This window comes from Kwoniella bestiolae, chromosome 3 (genome assembly GCF_000512585.2).
Source record: "Kwoniella bestiolae CBS 10118 chromosome 3, complete sequence".
Classification (NCBI taxonomy): domain Eukaryota; kingdom Fungi; phylum Basidiomycota; class Tremellomycetes; order Tremellales; family Cryptococcaceae; genus Kwoniella; species Kwoniella bestiolae.
The window spans coordinates 1055155-1077984 of NC_089243.1; the positions used below are offsets into that span (position 1 = coordinate 1055155).

At 46.1% G+C, this 22830-nt stretch overlaps 5 protein-coding genes across 5 annotated transcripts; 2 read left to right on the forward strand and 3 right to left on the reverse strand.

Moving 5' to 3' along the window:
- Positions 1-193: 193 nt before the first annotated feature.
- Positions 194-2184, reverse strand: I302_105072 (uncharacterized protein; the record flags this gene model as incomplete). The annotated part of the gene is made up of 8 exons (XM_065869997.1): positions 194-277; positions 320-485; positions 542-600; positions 642-711; positions 767-856; positions 919-1118; positions 1189-1253; positions 1302-2184. The coding sequence occupies 8 exons, from the start codon at positions 2182-2184 to the stop codon at positions 194-196; spliced, it is 1617 nt and encodes a 538-aa protein (XP_065726069.1).
- A 49-nt stretch (positions 2185-2233) lies between these two features.
- I302_105073 (uncharacterized protein) lies at positions 2234-2734 on the reverse strand (the record flags this gene model as incomplete). Its single annotated transcript, XM_065869998.1, has 2 exons — positions 2234-2646; positions 2725-2734. The coding sequence occupies 2 exons, from the start codon at positions 2732-2734 to the stop codon at positions 2234-2236; spliced, it is 423 nt and encodes a 140-aa protein (XP_065726070.1).
- A 386-nt stretch (positions 2735-3120) lies between these two features.
- On the forward strand, positions 3121-4733 carry I302_105074 (uncharacterized protein; the record flags this gene model as incomplete). The annotated part of the gene is made up of 7 exons (XM_065869999.1): positions 3121-3199; positions 3266-3338; positions 3399-3568; positions 3669-3702; positions 3744-3928; positions 3988-4272; positions 4456-4733. The coding sequence occupies 7 exons, from the start codon at positions 3121-3123 to the stop codon at positions 4731-4733; spliced, it is 1104 nt and encodes a 367-aa protein (XP_065726071.1).
- Positions 4734-18073: 13340 nt separating this feature from the next.
- I302_105075 (calcium/proton exchanger) lies at positions 18074-19801 on the reverse strand (the record flags this gene model as incomplete). Its single annotated transcript, XM_065870000.1, has 11 exons — positions 18074-18117; positions 18168-18197; positions 18253-18316; positions 18370-18448; positions 18604-18949; positions 19005-19054; positions 19148-19229; positions 19293-19342; positions 19401-19471; positions 19516-19586; positions 19648-19801. 11 exons carry the CDS (start codon positions 19799-19801, stop codon positions 18074-18076), a joined length of 1041 nt encoding a protein of 346 aa, XP_065726072.1.
- Positions 19802-20465: 664 nt separating this feature from the next.
- On the forward strand, positions 20466-22775 carry I302_105076 (uncharacterized protein; the record flags this gene model as incomplete). Its single annotated transcript, XM_019194948.1, has 7 exons — positions 20466-20659; positions 20712-20966; positions 21051-21225; positions 21275-21435; positions 21482-22269; positions 22321-22471; positions 22517-22775. The coding sequence occupies 7 exons, from the start codon at positions 20466-20468 to the stop codon at positions 22773-22775; spliced, it is 1983 nt and encodes a 660-aa protein (XP_019042661.1).
- Positions 22776-22830: the final 55 nt, after the last annotated feature.

A 22830-nucleotide genomic window follows, 5' to 3' on the forward strand; every position in this document is an offset into this window, starting at 1 on the left:
GATATATAGATGATCATTCAACTTTGTGAATGTTTGTTGATGGTAGTCAACGGGGGAAGGTGCAAGGATACCAGGGACCATCGTTTTATCCCCTTCACGGACAGGCACATATACATATATACTTACATACATCATTCATCATGCGACATACACGACTATGCACACATACACGCACACACATATGTACAAGGGCTCAGTCTTCGAATATGAACGATTTATCAGGTTCACCGTCTACAATGTTAGAGGCCTGTTTGCCAATTGACACTGCATTCCGGAGCTATATACGCAGTCAGCTCTTACCATTCTAAAATATGCTCACCTCAAGGTTTTCTCTCTCTAATTCATCCGTGCGCTTCTTCGCCTGTTCCAGCAGGTTTACATACACTTCCAAGTCCTTAGGAGCTGCTGTGGTGGTCAACGTAGGACTAGCCCTTCGATTTTCCGCTCTATTATCATTGTTCACTGGCACCTTTCGCTCCAGCAGACTACGACAGGGTCAGCAATGGGAGAACATGAAATCTGTTGAAAATGAATCACCCACTTGATAGCTTGGGACTGTGCAATCGTTTCTTGCCGACTAGCATGTAGCATCTGCGCAAGCTGAGAGGGCATCAATTCCATATCCCGCATTCAAAACTCACCTCATGAACTTTAGCTTTAGCAGCTTCGGCCTCTTGAAGAGCGTTCTTACACCGCTGTACGTCGTCATCCCTAACCTCGTCAGCGTTTTACTCGAGGTCTTTATACTCACCATAAACGCTGTGACTCAGTCAGCTGCTTCATTCTCGTTTCGTAGTCGGATATGTGTCGGATCTTTGGCTCCGCCTCGGTCAATCTGTTCTGCAATTTGAATCGCCTGATGAAATCATCAGCGCGGTTTCGCTCTAAGATACTCACTCATTCTTGACCTCGGCTAACTCTTCACGCTGACTTTTGACGGTAGCGTGTGCTTCACTAAGCTCGGCTCGTATCCTTGCCGCTTCCGTTTGCCAAGTTGCCTTCTCCTCCCGGAACGATGCCACCTTCTCTCTTAGCTGCCCCTGCCATTTGACATGCTTTTGTTGCGCTTGAGATGCTTCTGTTCGGGTTTGAGACAACTGAGCGGTGAGTTCGGCGATCTGAGTGGTTTGCGCTTTCAATCGGTTTACCTGGCAATGTCAGCTGCATCTCGGTACAACCATAACTCACAAAACTGTGAATCTCAGCTTCATCGTTATTCAATCGCAAGGAAGTTTTGTGCAGTCGACCGATGTCTGTACAATAGTTAGCTATTGAGCCGACGTGGTAAACTCTAAACTTACGATAGAGATACTGCCTCCTTACCCTACTGGTAAACTTGGCTTCCAATCTTAGCAATTCATTCTCCTTGGCCAGCCTGTTACTGGTATTCGCCGATGCCGAGTCTATCTGCGATGACGAGAGCGGTTCATCCTGATCGAAGAGCCCTGCGCCCGCCAGACCCTGTTGATCCGAATTAGACAAAGCCTGAGAACGTGCGATGAACTCCGCTGCATCCACTCGGTCCCAACGCTTATCGTCCGCAAGCTCGGCTGTCGAGGTGAAGACCACCAGTGAGGGATGTAATCTAAAGTCTCGGATCAAAGGCTCCATCCTAGTGGCTAGCACGCCCGGCGTCCAGACCTTATCCCAATCTACAGCATAAACTGAAGCGACATTTTTCCCTCGTATATAAGATACAGGGTCTCGGACGAAAGCGATGACGTTCGATGGCCAAGCACCGTACATTGCGATGATGAACAGCTGGGCGATACGACGAGGTTTCAGATGTTCTGGTAGTTCAAGCTCCATTTCTATCGCCGAAGAGGAAACTTCCCAATGAAGAGATGGTTCGGGCAGCTCTGTTCGAGTGAAGCCATCGCGAAGAGCCGAAGAGTGGTCGATAAAAGGTCGGTCACGCCAAGATATGGCTCGGCCCAGAATGATGGCCATCAAAGGGACTTTCGGGGTTAGCACTAACGGTGCATACGGAAGGATGGCGAGGAGAAGCCGAAGGTTGATACTGAACAGGTGATTGCCGGTGTCTAGCATGAGACTTTGGATCAAGACGTCGATGAATGAGCTTCCAGCAACGGTCGCCATGACAGTCAAAGCAGAGACGTCGGAAGGTTCATACGGCGCTTCCAATATTGCTTGAATGAGTAGAGTTGCTATTGGTATTCGCATGGAAGATTGTTGGTAGAGCCTCGTACAGCATTGTAAGAATGTCTGTTGGTCAGTAAGAATTCCAACATCCATGTTGACTTACATCAAATTTCAACCCACTCCAAGTCACCAGTATCCTTTTCAGCGAGACATGTGGGTGTGAGTCATCTTCTAAAGCTTCCAGCCAGCGATCCGAGGGAAATATATCTTGCGCAAGTGCACTACCAGCGTACTTTACTATCGGATCTGTTGTAGCAGAGGTACTATCCTGTTCAGTCGCCCATTGTAAGGTGATATCCGACCATTTGGGCTGAGGGGGAAGCAATGCGGCCACTTGGAGTATTGAATGTCTTGCTGAGGCCGAGTCTGTTTCTTGTATGATATTGAACAAGTTTTCATTGAAATCATCCAGATTTATGTTGGATAAGTCGGGAATGTCCAGAGAAGAGATGTCCTGCGGAAAGGAGCGAAGTGCGATGAGGACTGTATGGATATGAGGACGCAGTCAGAGATGAACAAACACAGCGCACGACAGGAGTGGAGCTAGCTAGCACGACTCACACTGATCCATATTGGTATGTGATATTTGTATATATAAGAGCCATGAAGAGGGAGAGCGAGGTATGTGAGGTATGTGAGAGATGAGGTGGTGGGTTAAAGGATGATATATGACATGTATATATATATATGATATTATATGATATAATATGATGTACCTTGTTATGACTCGTCACTTTCCCACGGTTGCGCCCACACGTTGGGTTTGTTTACAAGTAACATATACTACATATACTACATCATTCAACTTGGTGCAAGACTACTCGTTTGCATTCTTATAATATTATATATATATTATATATATATATGTATGTATACTCCACTCTTGACTCTCATTTCATTATATCCTCTCACATGCTCACTCTCTCACAATCTCGTCCTTAGTCAGCACTGTGAGCCATGATCGTCTGTGGGTATTGTGGTACCTCTATACCAGATCTTGACTCTCGCTGTTCGAAATGTTCTGGCAAGGCAGTCGGTATGTTCTGCCTTATACCTTGATCAAGAGACTTTCCAGCTGTACTGACTTGAACATGCGTTGCAGAACGGTCAAATCCTATCAGAGCTCTCCTATCGTCACCACAGAAGAAAGGTAGTCCCGACAGATGGGCTGATAAGTGAGCGTTAATCGTTATCAGCAGATTCAAACGACTTGACTCATCAATTTTCGGTATCAGGTACACCACACCCAAATCACCTTTTGCTGTCTCTTCCTCCCCTCTCAGCCTCGAGCATCGCGTGACCCTGTCACAAAGCAGAACAAGCCAAACACAGAGGCCGGGCTTGGCTAGGACAGAGACTTTCGATGTTGCCCTTACCGCAGCCACTGATGCCGAGCTGGCTCGAGGTGAGTTTGATTCAAATGATCCAGCAATTGACGTCATTAGTGTACGGTTCGGTATTGGATCGTCGCGCGCAGCATCCTCAGTGCAGAAAATGCGGTACAGACATCCGATCAGGCATGAAGATATATCTTGCCAAGTAAGTCAAACACGATATGTATTCCACTGACTACCTTATAGGAACGACTGTTCTCCTCTGCTCGCCGGAGACACGCTATGTAAAGTTTGCTACACCGAGGCATTCCCGATTGGGATTTGTCATTCTTGTCAGCTGCCAATCATAGGAGACAGAGAGGAGGGCATGAGAGGCCAACACATTTCTGCTAGAGGATTCAAATGGCATGCGAGATGTTTCGCTTGTTCGGGTGAGTCTGTTGTAGCCAGAATATCATTCAGCCGCTCATTTCTCTTGCTTGCTATACAGTCTGTAATAAATTACCGAGCCGCCAAACGACACCTCTGCTTCTACCTGATGGCTCACCCTCGTGTCCTGATTGTTACGAACAGTATTTCTCGGCGAACAGCCAGCGGGAGTCCTTACCGAGCTCGAAATCAGCCCCGGCCCCCTCAACTACAAAATACCCTCGTCCTGGCGAAATTTCAAGCATGCCGCGCATGTCTACAAAACCTTCTGCTACTACCGAAGAATTCAAACGACTGTTACATACTTCAAAAGCAAAAGGGGATGTGGAGATCAACCCGTTGCAAGGTAAGGTACTCTCCTTACTTCCTCTGTCTAACATTGGCACTGCCCAGATCAAAAGGTTTGCATCAAGCCGGGCTCTCGGCTGCCAGCGCATTCTTTTCATCAATTTCATTCTGATTATGATCTCAGTAGCATGTCTGCTCTGATGCTCTTTCATCGCTGACCACTTCCTTTTTCTTTCGACAGCTATACCACAGTCAAAGACCGATCCAGGCTCCCTCGCAGCGTCCCCATCTCCAGCGACATCTGACGATACTCTTACCCACAATGTGAACGCACCGTTTGAACAAAGTCAACGAATGAAACAAGATTGGATGCCAAGCCGCTCTTCACAATCAACTTCTGTGCTGGACCGAATTCGTCATTTCGATGCACACGCCAAATCCATCGAAGCTACACCAAAATCGCAGTCATTCTCCCCTCCGCGAAAACCACTACATCCGATGGGACGGGACAATCAATAGGATTTAATACATCGTATCTCGCTTTCGCAGCCAAACGCCTCCACTACGCGATGATGATTTTATCTGACCGGCCTTGATCGTATTCCATCAATCACATTGTTTGGTCGTCGTCTCGTTTCACCCGACATCTACACCTGGTCCTTTCGATTGTTTTATGCCCCTCGCATTGCTGCTGTTCGATTGTATTCATGTCCTGCAAGTTCCGAGTCCTGTTACCCGTTTACAAAACATCCCGAAGTCCGGTACTTATCCTGTTGCTCTAGAACATAAATTTCTGTGAATGCGCCGAGACCACTGCACATATAGATTCAATGTATTATTTTTCTAGCTGCTTCCGATCCGTGCACATCTGACAAGTGCCTGCATATATGTGAGAGGAGCTGCAAGAACACTGAATGTCGGAATAAGTGCTCTATTTACCGGTTAACTTAGCCGGTTATCCCTTATTTATGATACCCAGTTAAAGGCACCTTGTAGATACACTATTAGTTAACTAAATTTCGCTTTTATCTCCTTATTTCTTCTCTCTTTTACTCTTTTACTTAACATGCATGTATATCACTCAACACTGAAATCCGCACAATGTGAAGTAGTCTGGACCTGAACTCAATCCCGTTGTCTCAAATTGAAAAGATTATGCTGCACCCCACTTCACGCAGCAGAATTTGTATTTATCTGCTTGGAACTTTACACTCACTTGAACCTGCCTTCATAGTTATCACACATGACTCTGTCAAACCTGTCAAAAGCGCAACTTGTCAAATCGGTCACTCCCTATCTTATCCCCATTTGTCCTGTCAGATATCACTTGACCTGTCAAACACTGTCAAACTTGGTGCAGTTGGTCAATATGGCAGACAATCCAAATGATGGAGGTGGAAGGTATAAGGTGGTTATCCTTAAAAATTTCTGAAAACTATGCTGCTTGGTCTATCTCAGTCAAAACTTGTCTTATCCTCAAAGGCCTCCGAATCTTCACACTTGCCAAATCCAATACCCCTGCTCATGCCTGTCAAGTTTTAGCGATCTGGTGCATCGGTTCAGAGAAAAGAGGAAGAAGAAGGAAGATAGGTACAAAGCTATAAACGTGTAAAATAGACTAGAGGCGGCTAATTCCGACACTCCCACTCGCAACTATGTCTATTTGACAGCCTATCTATCTACTCAAAAGTCCAAGTTGTCAAAAACAATCAAGATATCACAATTATATACGTGTCAAATTACAGAAATGTCCATGATCATGACTCCCACTGGATGAAGGCGCACTAGTAGTTTGCAGCCTCATCATCAGATTCTTCACCAAGGTTGTATCCCAGAGTAGCACGAGCAAGATGTGCATCTCCTTGATTGGTTGAAGTTGAATCCGACCGAGTTTGCTGACTGTCCTTGTTATCGTTGTTATTCTTCCTAGGACAATCTCTAGCAAAGTGTTTGGGACTACCACATTCAAAGCAGGCATTTCTTGCAGAACCTTTTGACCGATTACCATTTGACCTTGAAGCAACAAAAGCATAGAAGTCGTCCCTGAATTGAGGATCGTTGTCAAATCTTGACATCATACCAGAGGCGGCAATGTTACTGTTTGACAAATCTATTCGTTCTTGTTGACCAGCATCAATTCTGAGGATGGCGTCGCAGACCGATTCAATTGAAGGGGTTTCAGCCCTTTCAAAGACAGCATCCACATATGATGAGAAACGAGCAGGAAGTCCATTGAGCAGAACGTTGACACACAGAGAATCTATATCATATTTGAGAGTCTTCAATTCCCTGTGTTGAGCGAGGACTTCATTAACCCAGCCGTTGATAGTAGTGGGATGATTGGTTTGATCGTCATTGAGTTCATAAAACTTGTTATCGATGAACTTTCTAGCCAGGGCAAAAGTGTATTGAGCATTTGAGGTACCGTAGGTCGTTTTGAGAGCAGTGTAAATAGCAAGGGCACGAGGGATATAGAGATCAGGGGTAGGAGAGACGTCGGCAGGAAGAGGAGGATTGTCAAGAATGTGGATGTGAGCAGCAAGTATAGTGGGCGACGTGGTGCTAAGGATGAGAGCGGCAATTTGCTGATCCTTAGACTTCCAGGTGTTGGCAGCTGAAGCAGAGGTTGGATACGTAGCGTCTTCAGCAATGAAATCCACACAGTTAACAATTCTAAGAGACAATCTAAGTCGTTGATCCCATATCACAAATGTTGATTTTCCTTCTAAGATTGGTATAGTTTGAAAAACGCGGGTGAACGATGAGTCTGACATGTTGTAGGGGTCTCTGTAGGGGTCGGATATCTTGTAGGGGTCGGATATCTTGTAGGGGTCTTGTAGGGGTCAAGATATCTTGTAGCCGTCTCTTTAGGGGTGATGCGTTGCCAATTAGAAGGGGGTGAAAGTCGGTGTTTGACAGGCGTCAAGGAATGTCCAGATATTGAAAGATGGATTGACAGGTGTCAAACATGTCCAAGTGGAGTAGAGTAAGAAATTTGACAGGTGTCAAACGTGTCAAAAATTTGATTGATGGAGTTTGACAGTAGTCCAAAGATATCGGTGTTAAGCTGTCAAAGTCCAAGTCGAGCATATCGGCATTAAAGAGTGAAAGTGGTCAAAGCGGGTTTCAAGGGGTACAGGTTGTTGAGGTACAGGTTTTGTTGGCAGGTAAGCGTAGGACAAGGTTGTTGTTGGTGGTGTACCAGCGATGAGTAAGCGGTGGTAGCAGTGGTATACCCTCTATAGCACTGGTAGCAGCGGTCACTCCATCCTATACAGCAGCAAGAACAAGCTTTCCAATTGGCTAGATACTCAAGCTTTTGCCAGAAGGTTGAGGGACGATGAGATTGGTAAACGTTGGTCCATTTATAAGTTGGTCACACCAGGCAGGATACTGGTGGTGGTGAAGCGGTACAAGTAGCGGCTGATTCCCTCCAGGCGGTAGTTGTAGCGGTCCAGCAGCAGCAGCTATGCTGGCTAGTTGAGAGCAAGGCTCATAACCTGTCAAGTTTTAGCGATCTGGTGCATCGGTTCAGAGAAAAGAGGAAGAAGAAGGAAGATAGGTACAAAGCTATAAACGTGTAAAATAGACTAGAGGCGGCTAATTCCGACAATGCCGCCATTCAACAAGCTGCCAAAGCTTGTGCAATCATACTCCAATTGTTCTCTCCTACTGTCTTAACTGGTCTATCATCTGATTCACTTAATCTTGACAATCCCAGACCTAAGGGTCTCTGGGATGATTGGAAAAAGCCTACTCTGCTACTGTTGGTGCTAGACGTGCTCAACTTATCCAACAAATGTGGAACAACCCTGCTGCTGGAAGTGACGACTGTGTCAAAAAGATGTCAGAGATTAGATTGGCACATACTCAAATAAAAGCTGGTGGTGATTGGAAAGAGGATACTATATTGGCTTATGCCATGACTTTTGCTTTACCTGATTCTTGGGATCTGTTTAAACAGAACATCTGGTCAAGGCATGATCTTACTTTGGCCAATGTGCAAGCTGCTGTCTCTGCAGAAGCTCTTAGAAAAGGTACTATTGCTTCGGCCAACAAAGCTACTGGTTAGAACTTCAAAAACGGTCAAAATGGCAAATTCAACAACAATGGTCAAACAGGTCAAAAACGTCAATGGAGTGAGAAGTGGTGTAGCATCCACAAGTCTTTGACTCACAATAACGTGGATTGCCGCCTTAGTAATGCCAACAAAGCTAAGAATGGTGGGAATGGTCAAGCGCATGTGTCAAATGATGTTAGAAATGGTGAAGTGTGAAATCTGTCAAATGTGTCAAATTTATCTAATATGTCAAATCTGGATGGAGATGTCAAAATCGCTATGTCAACTCGCTCTATCACGTTTGACACCAACTCTGATGGTGATGCCTTCTCTTACCATGTCTATGCCACCAATGTCGCCCCCTCAGAAGCCTTCATTGTCAACTTGGTGCCTCTCATCACATGGTTGGTCCAGATTGTTGGAATGAGTGCTCTATTTACCGGTTAATTAAACCGGTTATCCCTTATTTATGACAGCCAGTTAAAGGCACCTTGTAGATACACTATTAGTTAACTAAAATCCGCTTTTATCTCTTTATCTCTTCTCTCTTTTACTCTTTTACTTGACATGCAATCATATTACTCAACACAGGTGTCAAATTGTCGAATGTCACTGCAACTCCTGTCAAAGGTGTCAAAATTAGCAATGGTGCTTGTCTCCTCACTGCTGGTCAAGGTACTCTCACCCTTGGCAAGCTCACTCTCAACCATATCCTCTCCGTCCCTGATCTCTCCTGCAATCTCATTGCTGTCAACAAGATACCCCCTTCTATGAAATGGACATTTGACTGCTTCACAGGCTGTTTGTACGATAAACACAAAAACACTGTCATTACTGCTCCCTTCTCCAATGGATTCTATGTCTTCAAGGCAAGTCATCTTGCTACTGCTTTCCAGGCCTCCGCTGATTCTCTCCACACTTGGCACTGCCGTTTAGGTCATCTAGGTGCAAGAGATGTCATGAGGTTGGCTAGAACTGGAAGGTTGGGTAACAATGTGCTTGTAAATACTAGTCCTGAGGATGTATTGAGTTTTAGTTGTGAATCATGTGTCAAAGGCAAAACAGGTCGATTACCTTCACGACCTGCCCCTGAGGATACTTGGGCTACTGCTCCACTTGGCTGTTACATATTGATCTATGGGGACCTGCCTCTGTTGCTTCAAGAGGTGGTAATCGGTACTTAACAGTTTATGATGATTACACCAGGCGTTTTCACATAACACTGCTTAGAGAGAAATCACAAGCGATACATGGTTTAAGAGATTTCATCAACATGGCTGAGAGTCAACTGGGTAGAATGGTCAAACAAATACAATCTGATAATGGAGGAGAGTTCATATCTGGTTGAGCACAAGACTACTTCAAGTCAAAGGGCATCATACACATCACTGTTCCTCCTGGATCACATGCGCAGAATGGAAGGGTGGAACGAGCATATTTGACAATCTTGAATGGAGTTAGAATTCTCTTGTCTGAAATTGGTCTTGACAAGACGTTCTGGGCCCATGCTGCTGAATACATTGTCTTCACTTGCAACTCTTTACACTCTAGCAATGGCAAGACCATCCCAACTGAAGAATGATTTGACAAGAAGTTCAACTTTAATCGGCTAAGAGCATTTGGTGAAAAGATCTGGTATAGGCGATACAGTAAAACAACCAAACTGGATCCAGGATATTGGGAAGGATTGTTCATGGGATATGAACATGATGTCAGTACTTCTACTTACAGGGTATGGGATGAGGAACATAGAAAGATGATTGTGTCAAGAGACATCATGTTTGACAAGCCAACATCTCAATTGGGTCAACTCATCCAAAAGTGTCAAAATTGTCAAATTGGTCAAACATGTCAAAAGTGTCAAACCACATGCAACCAACCATCACTATCTCTGATGAACAATACAAGGACGCTCCCAAGCCTCATGAAACACCCAGGATACTGCTTAGACAACTGGCGGCAGCAGATCAGAGAGATAGACAAATGGATTTGACACTTGACACAACACTGCGCAACTTGGAAAGGAGATTTGACATTATTGGTAACATTGATGTTGAAGATGGGAATAATGCTGGCACCAATGATCACACTGTCCCATCTCAACAATCTAGTCATGCACCCTCATCACCTCTCTGTTTGTCTGGAAGAGGAGATCTACTTGGAACCACCTGAAGGCAGTGGTATCCCGGCAAACATGGTACTGCTCCTTCAAAAATCTCTGTACGGTCTGAAGCAATCACCTCGATGCTTCAACATAGAATTTGACAAATGGCTACGGGAACAAGGATTGATCCCAACCAGGGCTGATCCTTGTCTATATGTTAGAAGACGCGAGGGGGAACTGCTCATGTTGAGTGTTCATGTGGACGATACACTCATTGCAAGCAACTCAACTCCTGCTCTCAACAAGTTCAGGAAGGATCTCCACAACAAATTTGAATGTAATGACTCGGGCGATGCTGGTTACTTCCTTGGCTTCAACATATATAGGAATAGGGAACAACGTAAGCTCTACATCTCACAAGAACACTACCTGGAAGCTCTACTGGATCGATTTGACATGTCAAACTGCAACCCAAGTCGATCACCTCTGCCAACTGGATTCAAAGCGATACCTGCAACTGATCAAGAACATGAGCAAGCACGTCATCTACCATATGCTCAGGTAGTTGGCTCAATCCTTTACGCTTCTACAATCAGTCGACCTGATCTGGCACATGCTGCTGGTGTTCTATCTCGGTATCTCAGCAAATGGAACTCGGATCATTGGAAAGCTGCCAAACACTGCCTTAGGTATATCAGAGGTACCACCGACCTGTGTCTGACTTTTGATGCTGAATCAAGCAAACGAGTTGCCCTTGGATATGTAGATGCGGATTGGGGTGGAGACTTGGACACTAGGCGGTCTACCACTGGTTACATATTCAAGGTGTATGGTGGGATAGTAGCTTGGAAGAGTCGAAGGCAACCGACTGTTGCTCTGTCTACAACTGAGGCAGAGTACATGGCTTCAGCAGACGCAACCCGACAAGCTATATGGTTAAGGCTACTTCTGGAGGATCTCCAACTTGGCTTAGGCAACGATCCATTCCCACTTTACAACGACAACATTGGTGCTATCTCTCTTGCGAAAAACCCGGTCAACCATGAGAAGTCAAAACACATTGCTATGCGACATCACTTTGTTAGGGAAAAGGTTAACGACAACACCGTCTCGTTGTCCCACGTCCCCTCAGCAGACAATTTGGCTGACTTGCTCACCAAGTCATTACCACCTGATACCTTGGAAAGGTTGAGGTCCTCATTAGGCGTTCAAGGGCGATTAGATCAAGGGGGAGTGACAGAATAAATGATCTATCGCCACACCCATACAACTGTAGGGGTCTTGTATATACGGTACACAGTGAGGGTTTCTATAGGGGTCAGAGTCAGTGTGGCAGAGCCTCACTCCATTATGTTTCATCCCCTAGGTTTCAACCCCTAGTTGACTAGGGGTTGGTGCGCTGCACACTGGACACTACTTCACTTGGTATTCATATATATTTATCTTGTACTCTAGTATCTTCTTTTCTTTCTTTTCTTTCCTTACACACATCGGTTTATCATATACATAGTTATACATAATATAGATGCATCTCATATACTTCGACAGGTTATGAGCCTTGCTTGCTTTATCATCTAGTTGATACACATACATCAACAACGGCACCAACAATTCAGCTATACTAGGCCTACAGTATCAGCTCGGCATCCCTCGCTCACCGCAACCCAAGCGCAGCACATACAGCATCCTCCACGCATACATCCACACCACACTCACCATACCATTCTCACGCTCCACAAGAAACCCACCACTGCAAGCTAAGGTGACTGGTACTGCTTTAACTAGTGGTGAACGAATCTGGTCCATCCCAGTGACAAGTCCCTGCGCTTCATAAGCAACAAGCAAACTTGTCCAGCCCAAGCTGAGTACTACAGGAGCGTTTATCCTAATCTGTATCTGCTTGGAACTATACACTCACTTGAACCTACCTCCACAGTTATCACACACACACATCCCATCCTATCAACCTAAGTCATCTTCAACTCGTTCTCATTAGCCAACATGGCGGACAACACCAATGATAGTGGTGGACGGTATAAGGTGGTTATCTTGGAAGGTTCTGAATACTATGCTGCTTGGTCAATCTCAGTCAAAACTTGCCTCGTCCTCAAAGGTCTTAGAGTCACCACTCCTGTCAAATCAGATTCTCTCAGCACTACTGCCATTGACAAAGCTGCTCGTGCTTGTGCTGTCATTCTCCAATCGCTCTCTCCTACTGTCTTAACCGGTCTATCTTCTACTTCACTTGACATCGACAATCCTGATCCTGAAGCCCTTTGGAACGAACTGGAAAAGGCCTATTCTGCTACTGTTGGAGCGAGACGTGCTCAACTCATCCAACAAATGTGGAACAACCCTGCGGCTGAAGGTGACGACTGTGTGAAGAAGATATCAGAGATTAGATCTGCGCACACTCAAATCAAGGCTGGTGGTGATTGGAAAGAGGATACTATGTTGGCCTACGCTATGACTTTTGCTTTACCTGATTCCTGGGATCTGTTCAAACAGAATCTCTGGTTGAGGGACGACCTTTCTTCTGCTAGCGTGCAAGCTGCAGTATCGGCTGAATCAATCAGGAGAGGTACAACGGCATTGGCCAACAAGGTCTCTGGTCAACATTTTAAAAACGGTCAACATGGTAAAAACAATAACAACGGTCAAAGGCGCCAATGGAGTGAGAAATGGTGTAGCATCCACCAATCACCTACGCACAACACTATGGAATGTCGACTCAGCAAAGCTCAGCAAGCTAAGTCTGGTAATGGTCAAGCTCACTTCTCCAATGAAGTCAAATCTGGAGAAACGTCAACTGCGCTAAACCCATCTAATGCATCACACTTAGATGGAGATGTCAAAGTCGCTATGTCAACTCGCTCTATCACAATTGACACCGACTCTGATGGTGACGGCTTTTCCTATCATGCTTATGCTACCAACGCTACTCCTTCTGATGTCTTCATTGTCGACTCGAGCTTCCCATCACATGGTTGGTCCTGGTGTTAAACTGTCAAACGTCACCACTGCGGCTGTCAAAGGTGTCAAGATTGGCAATGGTACCCGGCTTCTCACTGCTGGTCAAGGTTCTCTCACTCTCGGCAAAGTCACTCTGCACAACGTCCTCTCTGTCCCTGATCTCTCCTGTAATCTCATCGCTGTCAACAAGATTCCTCCCTCAATGAAATGGACATTCGACTGCTTCACCAGTTGCTTGTATGATAAACACAACAACACGGTCATCACTGCGCCCTTCTCCAATGGGTTGTACGTCTTCAAGGCAAGTCATCTCGCCACCGCTTTCCTGGCCTCCGCTGACTCTCTCCACACTTGGCATTGCCGTCTAGGTCATCTAGGTGTAAGAGATGTTATGCGGTTGGCTAGAACTGGAAGGTTGGGTAAAGACGTACTTGTAAATACCAGTCCTGAGGGATGTATCAAGCTTCACCTGTGAATCATGTGTCAAGGGAAAAACAGGTCGATTACCTTCACCACCGGCTCCTGAGGATACTCGTGCTACTGCTCCGCTTGACCTGCTTCATGTTGACCTATGGGGACCTGCCTCTGTCGCTTCCAGGGGTGGTAATCGGTACTTTCTAACAGTTTATGATGATTGCACCAGGCGTATTCACATAACGCTGCTTAGAGAAAAATCACAGGCTATAAATGGCTTACGGGACTTCATCAACATGGCTGAGAATCAACTGGGTAGAAAGGTCAAGCAGATACGCTCTGACAATGGTGGAGAGTTCATCTCTGGTCATGCAAAAGACTACTACAAATCAAAGGGCATCATCCACGTCACGGTTCCTCCTGGATCTCATGCACAAAACGGACGGGTAGAACGGGTGCATTTGACAATCTTGAATGGCGTCAGGACTCTCTTATCTGAAACTGGCTTTGATAAAACCTTTTGGGCAGACGCTGCTAGGTATATCGTATTCACTCGCGAACTGCTCACCCCTCGAGTAACGGCAAAACGGTCCCAATTGAAGAATGGTTTGACAGAAAGCTCAAGTTTGATCGGCTGAGAGCTTTTGGTGAAAAGATATGGTTCAGACAACACAGCAAAACGACTAAGCTGGACCCAAGGTATAGAGTCGGTCGATTCATGGGCTATGAACATGACGTGGGCACGTCAGCATATAGGGTATGGGATGAACAATTCAAGAAGATTGTTGTGTCAAGAGACATCATCTTCAAGGAACCTACGGATGAATTGGATCTGATTGTTTCTCAAGGTACTAAACATGGTCAAACGGGTCAAGTGTCAAATGACAAGCAACGGACGGTCATCATCTCCTCTGAAGAAGGCAACAAAACTCTGCAACCTCGCAACTCGCCTAGAGCATTACTCAGACAACTGGCAGCAGCAGATCAGAGGGATAGACAAGCGGACTCGACACTTGATACAACACTGCGCAACCTGGAAAGACGATTTGATCCTATTGGAAATATAGATGTTGAAGGCGACAATGATGGTGAAAATGGCAATCACACGGCACCATCCCAACATCTCAGCCCGCAACCACCCTCACCACTGAATTCAACTTACTCACCTGCATCACAACGATCATCTCTGCCTGACTCAAGCAATGAGTCAATTGATCCAATGGCTATCACAGATGATCCTGAATCTTGGGGAACCGAACAACTTGCTCTTGCCAATGCTGCTGCGGCTACCAACCTGCCTCAATCCTGGAAAGAAGCTATACACTCGGGTGAGGGGGAGCATTGGAAGAAAGCTATGAATGACGAACTGGCAAAAATGGAAAAGTACCGGGTATGGAAGGTCGTACCAAGGGAACAAGCCAAAGGTAGAACTCTAAAGGCGAGATGGGTCTACACTAGAAAGATAGATGGGGAAACGGGTAAACCAGCTGCTTATAAAGCTAGATGGGTGGCTAAGGGATACTCTCAAGTTGCTGGGATAGACTATAATGAAGTCTTTGCGGCGGTTGCTCATAAGGATTTGCACCGAGTGTTCCTTGCTTTGGTCAACTACTTCAACTTGGATTGTATTCAAACGGATATCATTGCGGCTTTCTTGAAAGGCGGATTGGAGGAAGAGATATACTTGGAATCACCTGAAGGCAGTGGTATCCCGGCAAACATGGTACTGCTCCTTCAAAAATCTCTGTACGGTCTGAAGCAATCACCTCGATGCTTCAACATAGAATTTGACAAATGGCTACGGGAACAAGGATTGATCCCAACCAGGGCTGATCCTTGTCTATATGTTAGAAGACGCGAGGGGGAACTGCTCATGTTGAGTGTTCATGTGGACGATACACTCATTGCAAGCAACTCAACTCCTGCTCTCAACAAGTTCAGGAAGGATCTCCACAACAAATTTGAATGTAATGACTCGGGCGATGCTGGTTACTTCCTTGGCTTCAACATATATAGGAATAGGGAACAACGTAAGCTCTACATCTCACAAGAACACTACCTGGAAGCTCTACTGGATCGATTTGACATGTCAAACTGCAACCCAAGTCGATCACCTCTGCCAACTGGATTCAAAGCGATACCTGCAACTGATCAAGAACATGAGCAAGCACGTCATCTACCATATGCTCAGGTAGTTGGCTCAATCCTTTACGCTTCTACAATCAGTCGACCTGATCTGGCACATGCTGCTGGTGTTCTATCTCGGTATCTCAGCAAATGGAACTCGGATCATTGGAAAGCTGCCAAACACTGCCTTAGGTATATCAGAGGTACCACCGACCTGTGTCTGACTTTTGATGCTGAATCAAGCAAACGAGTTGCCCTTGGATATGTAGATGCGGATTGGGGTGGAGACTTGGACACTAGGCGGTCTACCACTGGTTACATATTCAAGGTGTATGGTGGGATAGTAGCTTGGAAGAGTCGAAGGCAACCGACTGTTGCTCTGTCTACAACTGAGGCAGAGTACATGGCTTCAGCAGACGCAACCCGACAAGCTATATGGTTAAGGCTACTTCTGGAGGATCTCCAACTTGGCTTAGGCAACGATCCATTCCCACTTTACAACGACAACATTGGTGCTATCTCTCTTGCGAAAAACCCGGTCAACCATGAGAAGTCAAAACACATTGCTATGCGACATCACTTTGTTAGGGAAAAGGTTAACGACAACACCGTCTCGTTGTCCCACGTCCCCTCAGCAGACAATTTGGCTGACTTGCTCACCAAGTCATTACCACCTGATACCTTGGAAAGGTTGAGGTCCTCATTAGGCGTTCAAGGGCGATTAGATCAAGGGGGAGTGACAGAATAAATGATCTATCGCCACACCCATACAACTGTAGGGGTCTTGTATATACGGTACACAGTGAGGGTTTCTATAGGGGTCAGAGTCAGTGTGGCAGAGCCTCACTCCATTATGTTTCATCCCCTAGGTTTCAACCCCTAGTTGACTAGGGGTTGGTGCGCTGCACACTGGACACTACTTCACTTGGTATTCATATATATTTATCTTGTACTCTAGTATCTTCTTTTCTTTCTTTTCTTTCCTTACACACATCGGTTTATCATATACATAGTTATACATAATATAGATGCATCTCATATACTTCGACAATCTCGACGACCCTCGTCGAGGTAAACTATAACTCAAAACTCACTAGGGGCAGTGTTTCGCAGCTAGTGAGGTCAGGTAGATTAACTCTATTCATTCAATAGCACTTGCTATCGAACAACTACAGAACTAGATCTCTGAGGATGCTAGTTCTGAGTTGCTCGACGAGCTCATCTTATATATATCTTACAATCGTATATACGCTTACCAAGCTTCTATCTACTTATTTCACATTCTAACCCATCGCTTGATAATCACCATCAATCTGAGTAAACGTTTCTAAGAGAGCACTCCTCAAAATCATGCTAATCCGTGGTCGTCGAGGATACCGGAGGTACTAGTGTTGATGGATATGGGTAATCGTTGATGGTGCTGAATAATGGTATGGCAATTCCGAGTATCTCCTAGGATGCTTATTCATACCCATCACTAGTACTGAGAGATCGTTGGTATCATAGTACTATTCATCTCCGACGCTCGTCGAGATGTAGTATTTTGAGGTTGTTGGTCCAAGCGTCAATGTTGTTGGTGCGATAGTAGAGATATGACGTCTATGTGCCACGTGTGGTTACACGTGACAAGAGGTTATGGAATTTACGGTGAATTTCATAACACGTATCCCCGACAAGTAGCAGATTCTGGTACACCAATACCGAATCGGTTCAAGAGCTTTATCACAAACCTCTTGTCACGTTTAGCGTTGAAGGAAAGGAAGAAAAAGGAAGATTGATACAAAGCTATAAACGTGTCCAATAGACTGGGGGCTGCTAAATCCGACACCTATTGCTCATGGATGACAAGGCTCATCGGTTGATAACTATGCATCGTTTTGTAAGGGAGCCCTAACAATAATTATCAACATGGACAGGTGAAACGAGACAAATTGCGCTCAGCACCAGCGGCAGCTCGCAAGGCAGAGTGATAGTCAGAGCAGATTCAATGCATTGTTTTATAATTTTACGATAGAGGTGTGCGTTCAGACCGTGTACGGAACGTCATTAAAGCAAACCGATTCAGAAGATTAATTGGCAGAAAAGCCGGTAGATTCGATGTGATGGAGGGGATTGAAGGGCGAAGCAGCGAGAGGGGAAACAGGTGGAGCGCGCAGCTGAACCGCATCTCGTTATTTCAACCTAAACAAGGTAACTCAATGCGATGACCAAATAGAGCGACATCACTACAAGCAGAGTCAGCAATATGTGACCGACCTGAGATCACACGACTTACACATCACACCCTCCATGTAGTTGGTTCGACCTATCGCGAGCCGGTCAGCAAGAAGGCTGGAAAGTTTGGTTACTGGCATACTTACCATCTTGCAATAACAGATTGACGAGCATGACGGAGACAAACAGCACAATGGTCTCAAAATTGGCCTTATCGGAAGTGTTAGCATCGCCACAAGATTGGTAGCTGGTAAAAGACTTACAAAAAAGAGGGTCAAATTCTTTTGCAAAGGCCAGGCAATGATTACGAGTAAGGGAATCATGCCTGCAGCAATCTGAATACTAGATCCAACGCTCACTCCAATGGTGAGTTCCATCTTGCCTTTACAAGCCATCCAGACCGAAGTGACATGCTCAGCAGCATTGCCAACAAGCGGAAGTAGAATAAGACCGATAAATCTGCTTTATCAGCACCGTTCTCGACAAAAAGAGCTCACCTTTTGGGGATATGCCATTGTTCGGCTGTCTCATCGATACTGCCAACGAGAATGTCGGCACAGAAGGCGGTGATGACGGTGATTATGACCAGCCATGCACCGGCACTCCACTGATCCATGGATGCGACTTCGGCTTCCTCATCTTCGGCTTGTTCAGCTTCGAAAAGTTGAGCATGCGTACGCAGTTGAAAGTAGAGATAACCAAGGTATGTAGCAAGCAGGATGATGGAAGTGCCTCGGGATAGGATAAGAAGACCTCGTAGGGACGCATCAGGAGGGTCCGGAGCCCCGTCTTCGAGCAACAATTTGACGGTGGATTGAACATCTTCCGTGTTTGAAGCGTGATCTGACATCATATTCAGCATGACACCAAATGCGGCGTGAGAGCGGTTACGACTTACATGCCGCAGGTAAAATGAGCGTGATGCAAGCAAGTGTCATTAGAGAGGAACTGGCTTGAGCCGCAGTGACTTGAAAGGTCGACTCGGTGAAGAAGAAACCGGAGCTACTCGATTAGCGATGGTCAAACAGGAAGCGGACTCACGCGAAGAAGCTCATACCGAGCACCAAAAGGATATTAGACAAAACACTACCGAGAAGCGAGGTCTGAACCAAGCGGAGTTCGTCTATGATAAAAGTTATTGAGGAATCCAAACAATGGCAAAGCAGAACAGTACAGTCCTACTCACTTTGAGCGAGAGCTGCGATAGCAACGATCAATTCGACGGCGTTACCGAAGCTGTGAACAGATAGATAAGCCGCCTACCCTGGGACCAGTGACCAGTGGCCTGACTTACGTTGCATTCAGCAGACCACCCAGAGTTTGACCGAGTTTCATGGACAGTTGCTCTGTACTATCGCCCAGAAGCTAATCCACGGTGTCAGTCGGAACGAGATATCAAGCCAACTTACTTTGGCTAGCGGTACGATGGCCATGAAGGATGTTGCGAACCGAGCGGCAGCGCTCCAGTGAAGGAGCTCGGCTGTTTCGTCAAAGCAAGAAAATGAGTTTGACCTCGAAGTATGAAAGAGAAGCATACCCACCGATGATTGACAGAGGGACACAGACGAGTAGCACGTTGATCCATGAGCCTAGAAGGAGATACCTTGAAGACTTGATTGGATCGAATGGGACAGTATGGGGACCATCATGAGCACGGTTACTACCGAGAAGAGGTGTGGTCTCTTGAGTCGGCATAGTAGATGACGACAGGGTAGTGGTAGTGAAGAGGAATGCAGGATTGAAAACGGATGAGATATGAGAGATGTATGAGATGTATGAGATGATATATCTACAGTATGTATATAGCTACAGTATATAATATAATAATAAACAAAGGGGGAATAGATGGTGCGGAAGGGAGTGCATGCTCACACTGAGTTACCAGAATTCGATTATCAGTTAACTATGATGCCAAGCATATGCTATGATACACAGCTATAATAATAATGTAATGTAAAAACAAGGAACCAAATTTGATCCCGTTTTTCTACAGTGTTACTTAGTGACGTATTACTACTCGTACCCAGTAATAGCTACAGCACGTGCATGAATGACATAATCTTCCATCTTCTTCGGTAACTTCCGCCAGGCACCTACTCAGTGACATCCCCCTCTCTTTTCTTTTCTTTTTTTGGATTTTATGTGATATGGCATATGGATGGATGTCGAATCGATTCAATCTCTCCTTGATCATATCATCACAAGTTGGCACAACTCTGATCATTTCTTTCTTTCTTCCATAGTGATTCAGTATTCCAGTCCATCAGCAATCATGTGTCTCCGACAATCACTAAATTACGCTTGTATCTTTTATTAAATAATATAATCACCCTCTTCAAATCCAATTAGATTAGTCGTCATGACTGCTTCATCAGATCAATCTCATACCCACCCCTTTCTCAGAGGCAACTTCGCTCCCGTCTTTCAGGAATACATCTCGCACTCTTGTCAGATCGTTCATGGGCATATTCCTGAGGAGCTCATCGGAGGCCAGTATATAAGGAATGGTGGCAATCCAATATATCCTCCAGAGAAAGGAAGGCATTATCACTGGTCAGTGCAAAGCTTATAGGATTGTAGACTGGGCTAATGATTGATTGCTCAGGTTTGACGGTGATGGTATGCTGCATGGAGTATTCTTCGACAGTCATGGTCAACCTCTATACACCAATAGGCACCTGAGCACTCCTCTGTTGACAATGACTCTGCTCCTACTGAGATCGCCTCTACCTTCTATCGCACTGCTGATCTCGCCGCTATCATCAATCCACAGGATCATCGTGGCAATCGTCCAAGCTTTTCTCATCGCTCTTAGAGCTCGGATGGGGGTTTTGAGCGTGGCTAATACAAGTGTCATATGGTGGGGATGTGGTTTAGGCCTAGTAGAACAGGAAGAGGATCAAGTCGAGGACCTTCTTGCTGAGATGGACACGTCAATTGAAAGGGATCAACGCTTGTTGGCCACCTGCGAATCGGGACCGCCCTTGGAAGTGCGGCTGCCGAGTCTGCGTACTGTGGGCTGGGATAGACTCAAAGATCCTCACACCGGCGAGAGTCTGGCAGATAGAAGAGGTCAATGGGAATGGTGGAAACGATTCGGTTTGAGCAGAGTCCAGGAGGTACGAACTGCTCCCCTCAAATACGCATCCACAGCTGACCTCTCTATAGGACTGGATGACGGCGCACCCTCGGATCGACCCGGTGGATGGCACGCTACTGCTGTATTCAACTCAAATGTTCGACGCCCCTCATGTCAGATACTCTGTGATAGACAAGACAGGCCGCCATGTCATCTGGAAGGCGGGCATCGATGTTGGCCGTGCAAAAATGTGAGACCATAACGAGTCATTAATCCGTCGCTGACAATCATCATAGGATGCACGACTTTGCGGCAACCAGAACCCATACTATCCTCTTGAACCTCCCCTTGACGCTGGCACCGCACAACCTCTTCTCACGGCCTCCCGTCCCACTCATACACTTTGATCGTTCACTTCCATCTGAATTTGTGATATTCCCCCGAATGCGACCCCAACAACCCGTCCGTTTCAGAGATCCCGAGCCAAGTCTGATGTTCCACACCGCGAACGCCTGGGACGAGTGTGATGTGCATGGAACACTTCAGGCTGTCAACATGCTCGGCTGCAGATTTCGATCAGCCAAGCTTGTATACGCAGCTGGTGCGGTCGAGATCCCCAGAGTAGAAAAGGCCTACGGAACGGACGATGTATGTCGATTGCAGTACTATCGGTTCGACATGACCGGGTCACGCCAAATCACCCACGAGTTCCCGCTCAGTGCGATACCGTTTGAATTCCCTACTTTACCCCCACACGTCGGTATGAGTGCTGCGAGGCACATCTATGGATGTACGATGCGCTCCGGGTCCTTTGATGAGCGATTGGGGGGTGCTGCAAAAGTGGATTGTATCGCCAAGCTCGATGTCATTGATCTCATACGGCGAGGCTGCGCTCGAGGTGAGGGTAAAACAACGGATCCTGTGGATGCTCGATCTTCGGCACAGATATTACAAGACTGGGAACAAGGCAGACCTGGGGCGATCGAACTCTTTGCTTTGCCTCCAGGCTGGTATGCTCAGGAGCCGAGATTTGTCCCCAGAAGCCGAGCGAAAACCGAGGATGATGGTTATCTACTCACTTATGGTAAGTTTCTACCTGTGACCTGATAATTTATTGATAATCTTTGATACGCAGTCTACGATGAGTCCTATCTTTTACCCGATGGCACCCCTTCAACAGCACCTAACGCAGGTTCGGAGCTTTGGGTGATTGATGCACGACGTTTGTCAGAGGGAATGTCAGCAATAGTTTCGAGAATCAAGTTGCCCCAGCGGGTCCCGTACGGGTACGTCTGAAACGCTTTCGGGCGAAGCTGACCAGTCCCTCACAGCCTTCATGGGACCTTTGTGTCTGCCTCGGCGATCCGCCAACAAAAGAAAAGTTGGGAGCCACTGCCTCGACAGGATCTTCTACAAGACAAGTTGGCACATTCCCGGTTGCAGTATTTTGTATCGATACTATTCGACCGGCCAATGCACCGACACAGATCGAAAACGGAGAAAGTGGTGCTGGGAATCATGTGGCCAATTGGTGTGGTCATGTTGGCCTTGGCTTTGAGGGAGATTGCCCGTTACGTTGTATCAAATTAGTTTCATGACGCAATAGCACATGTAGATAATGCCGGTAACTGTAAAACTATGTACA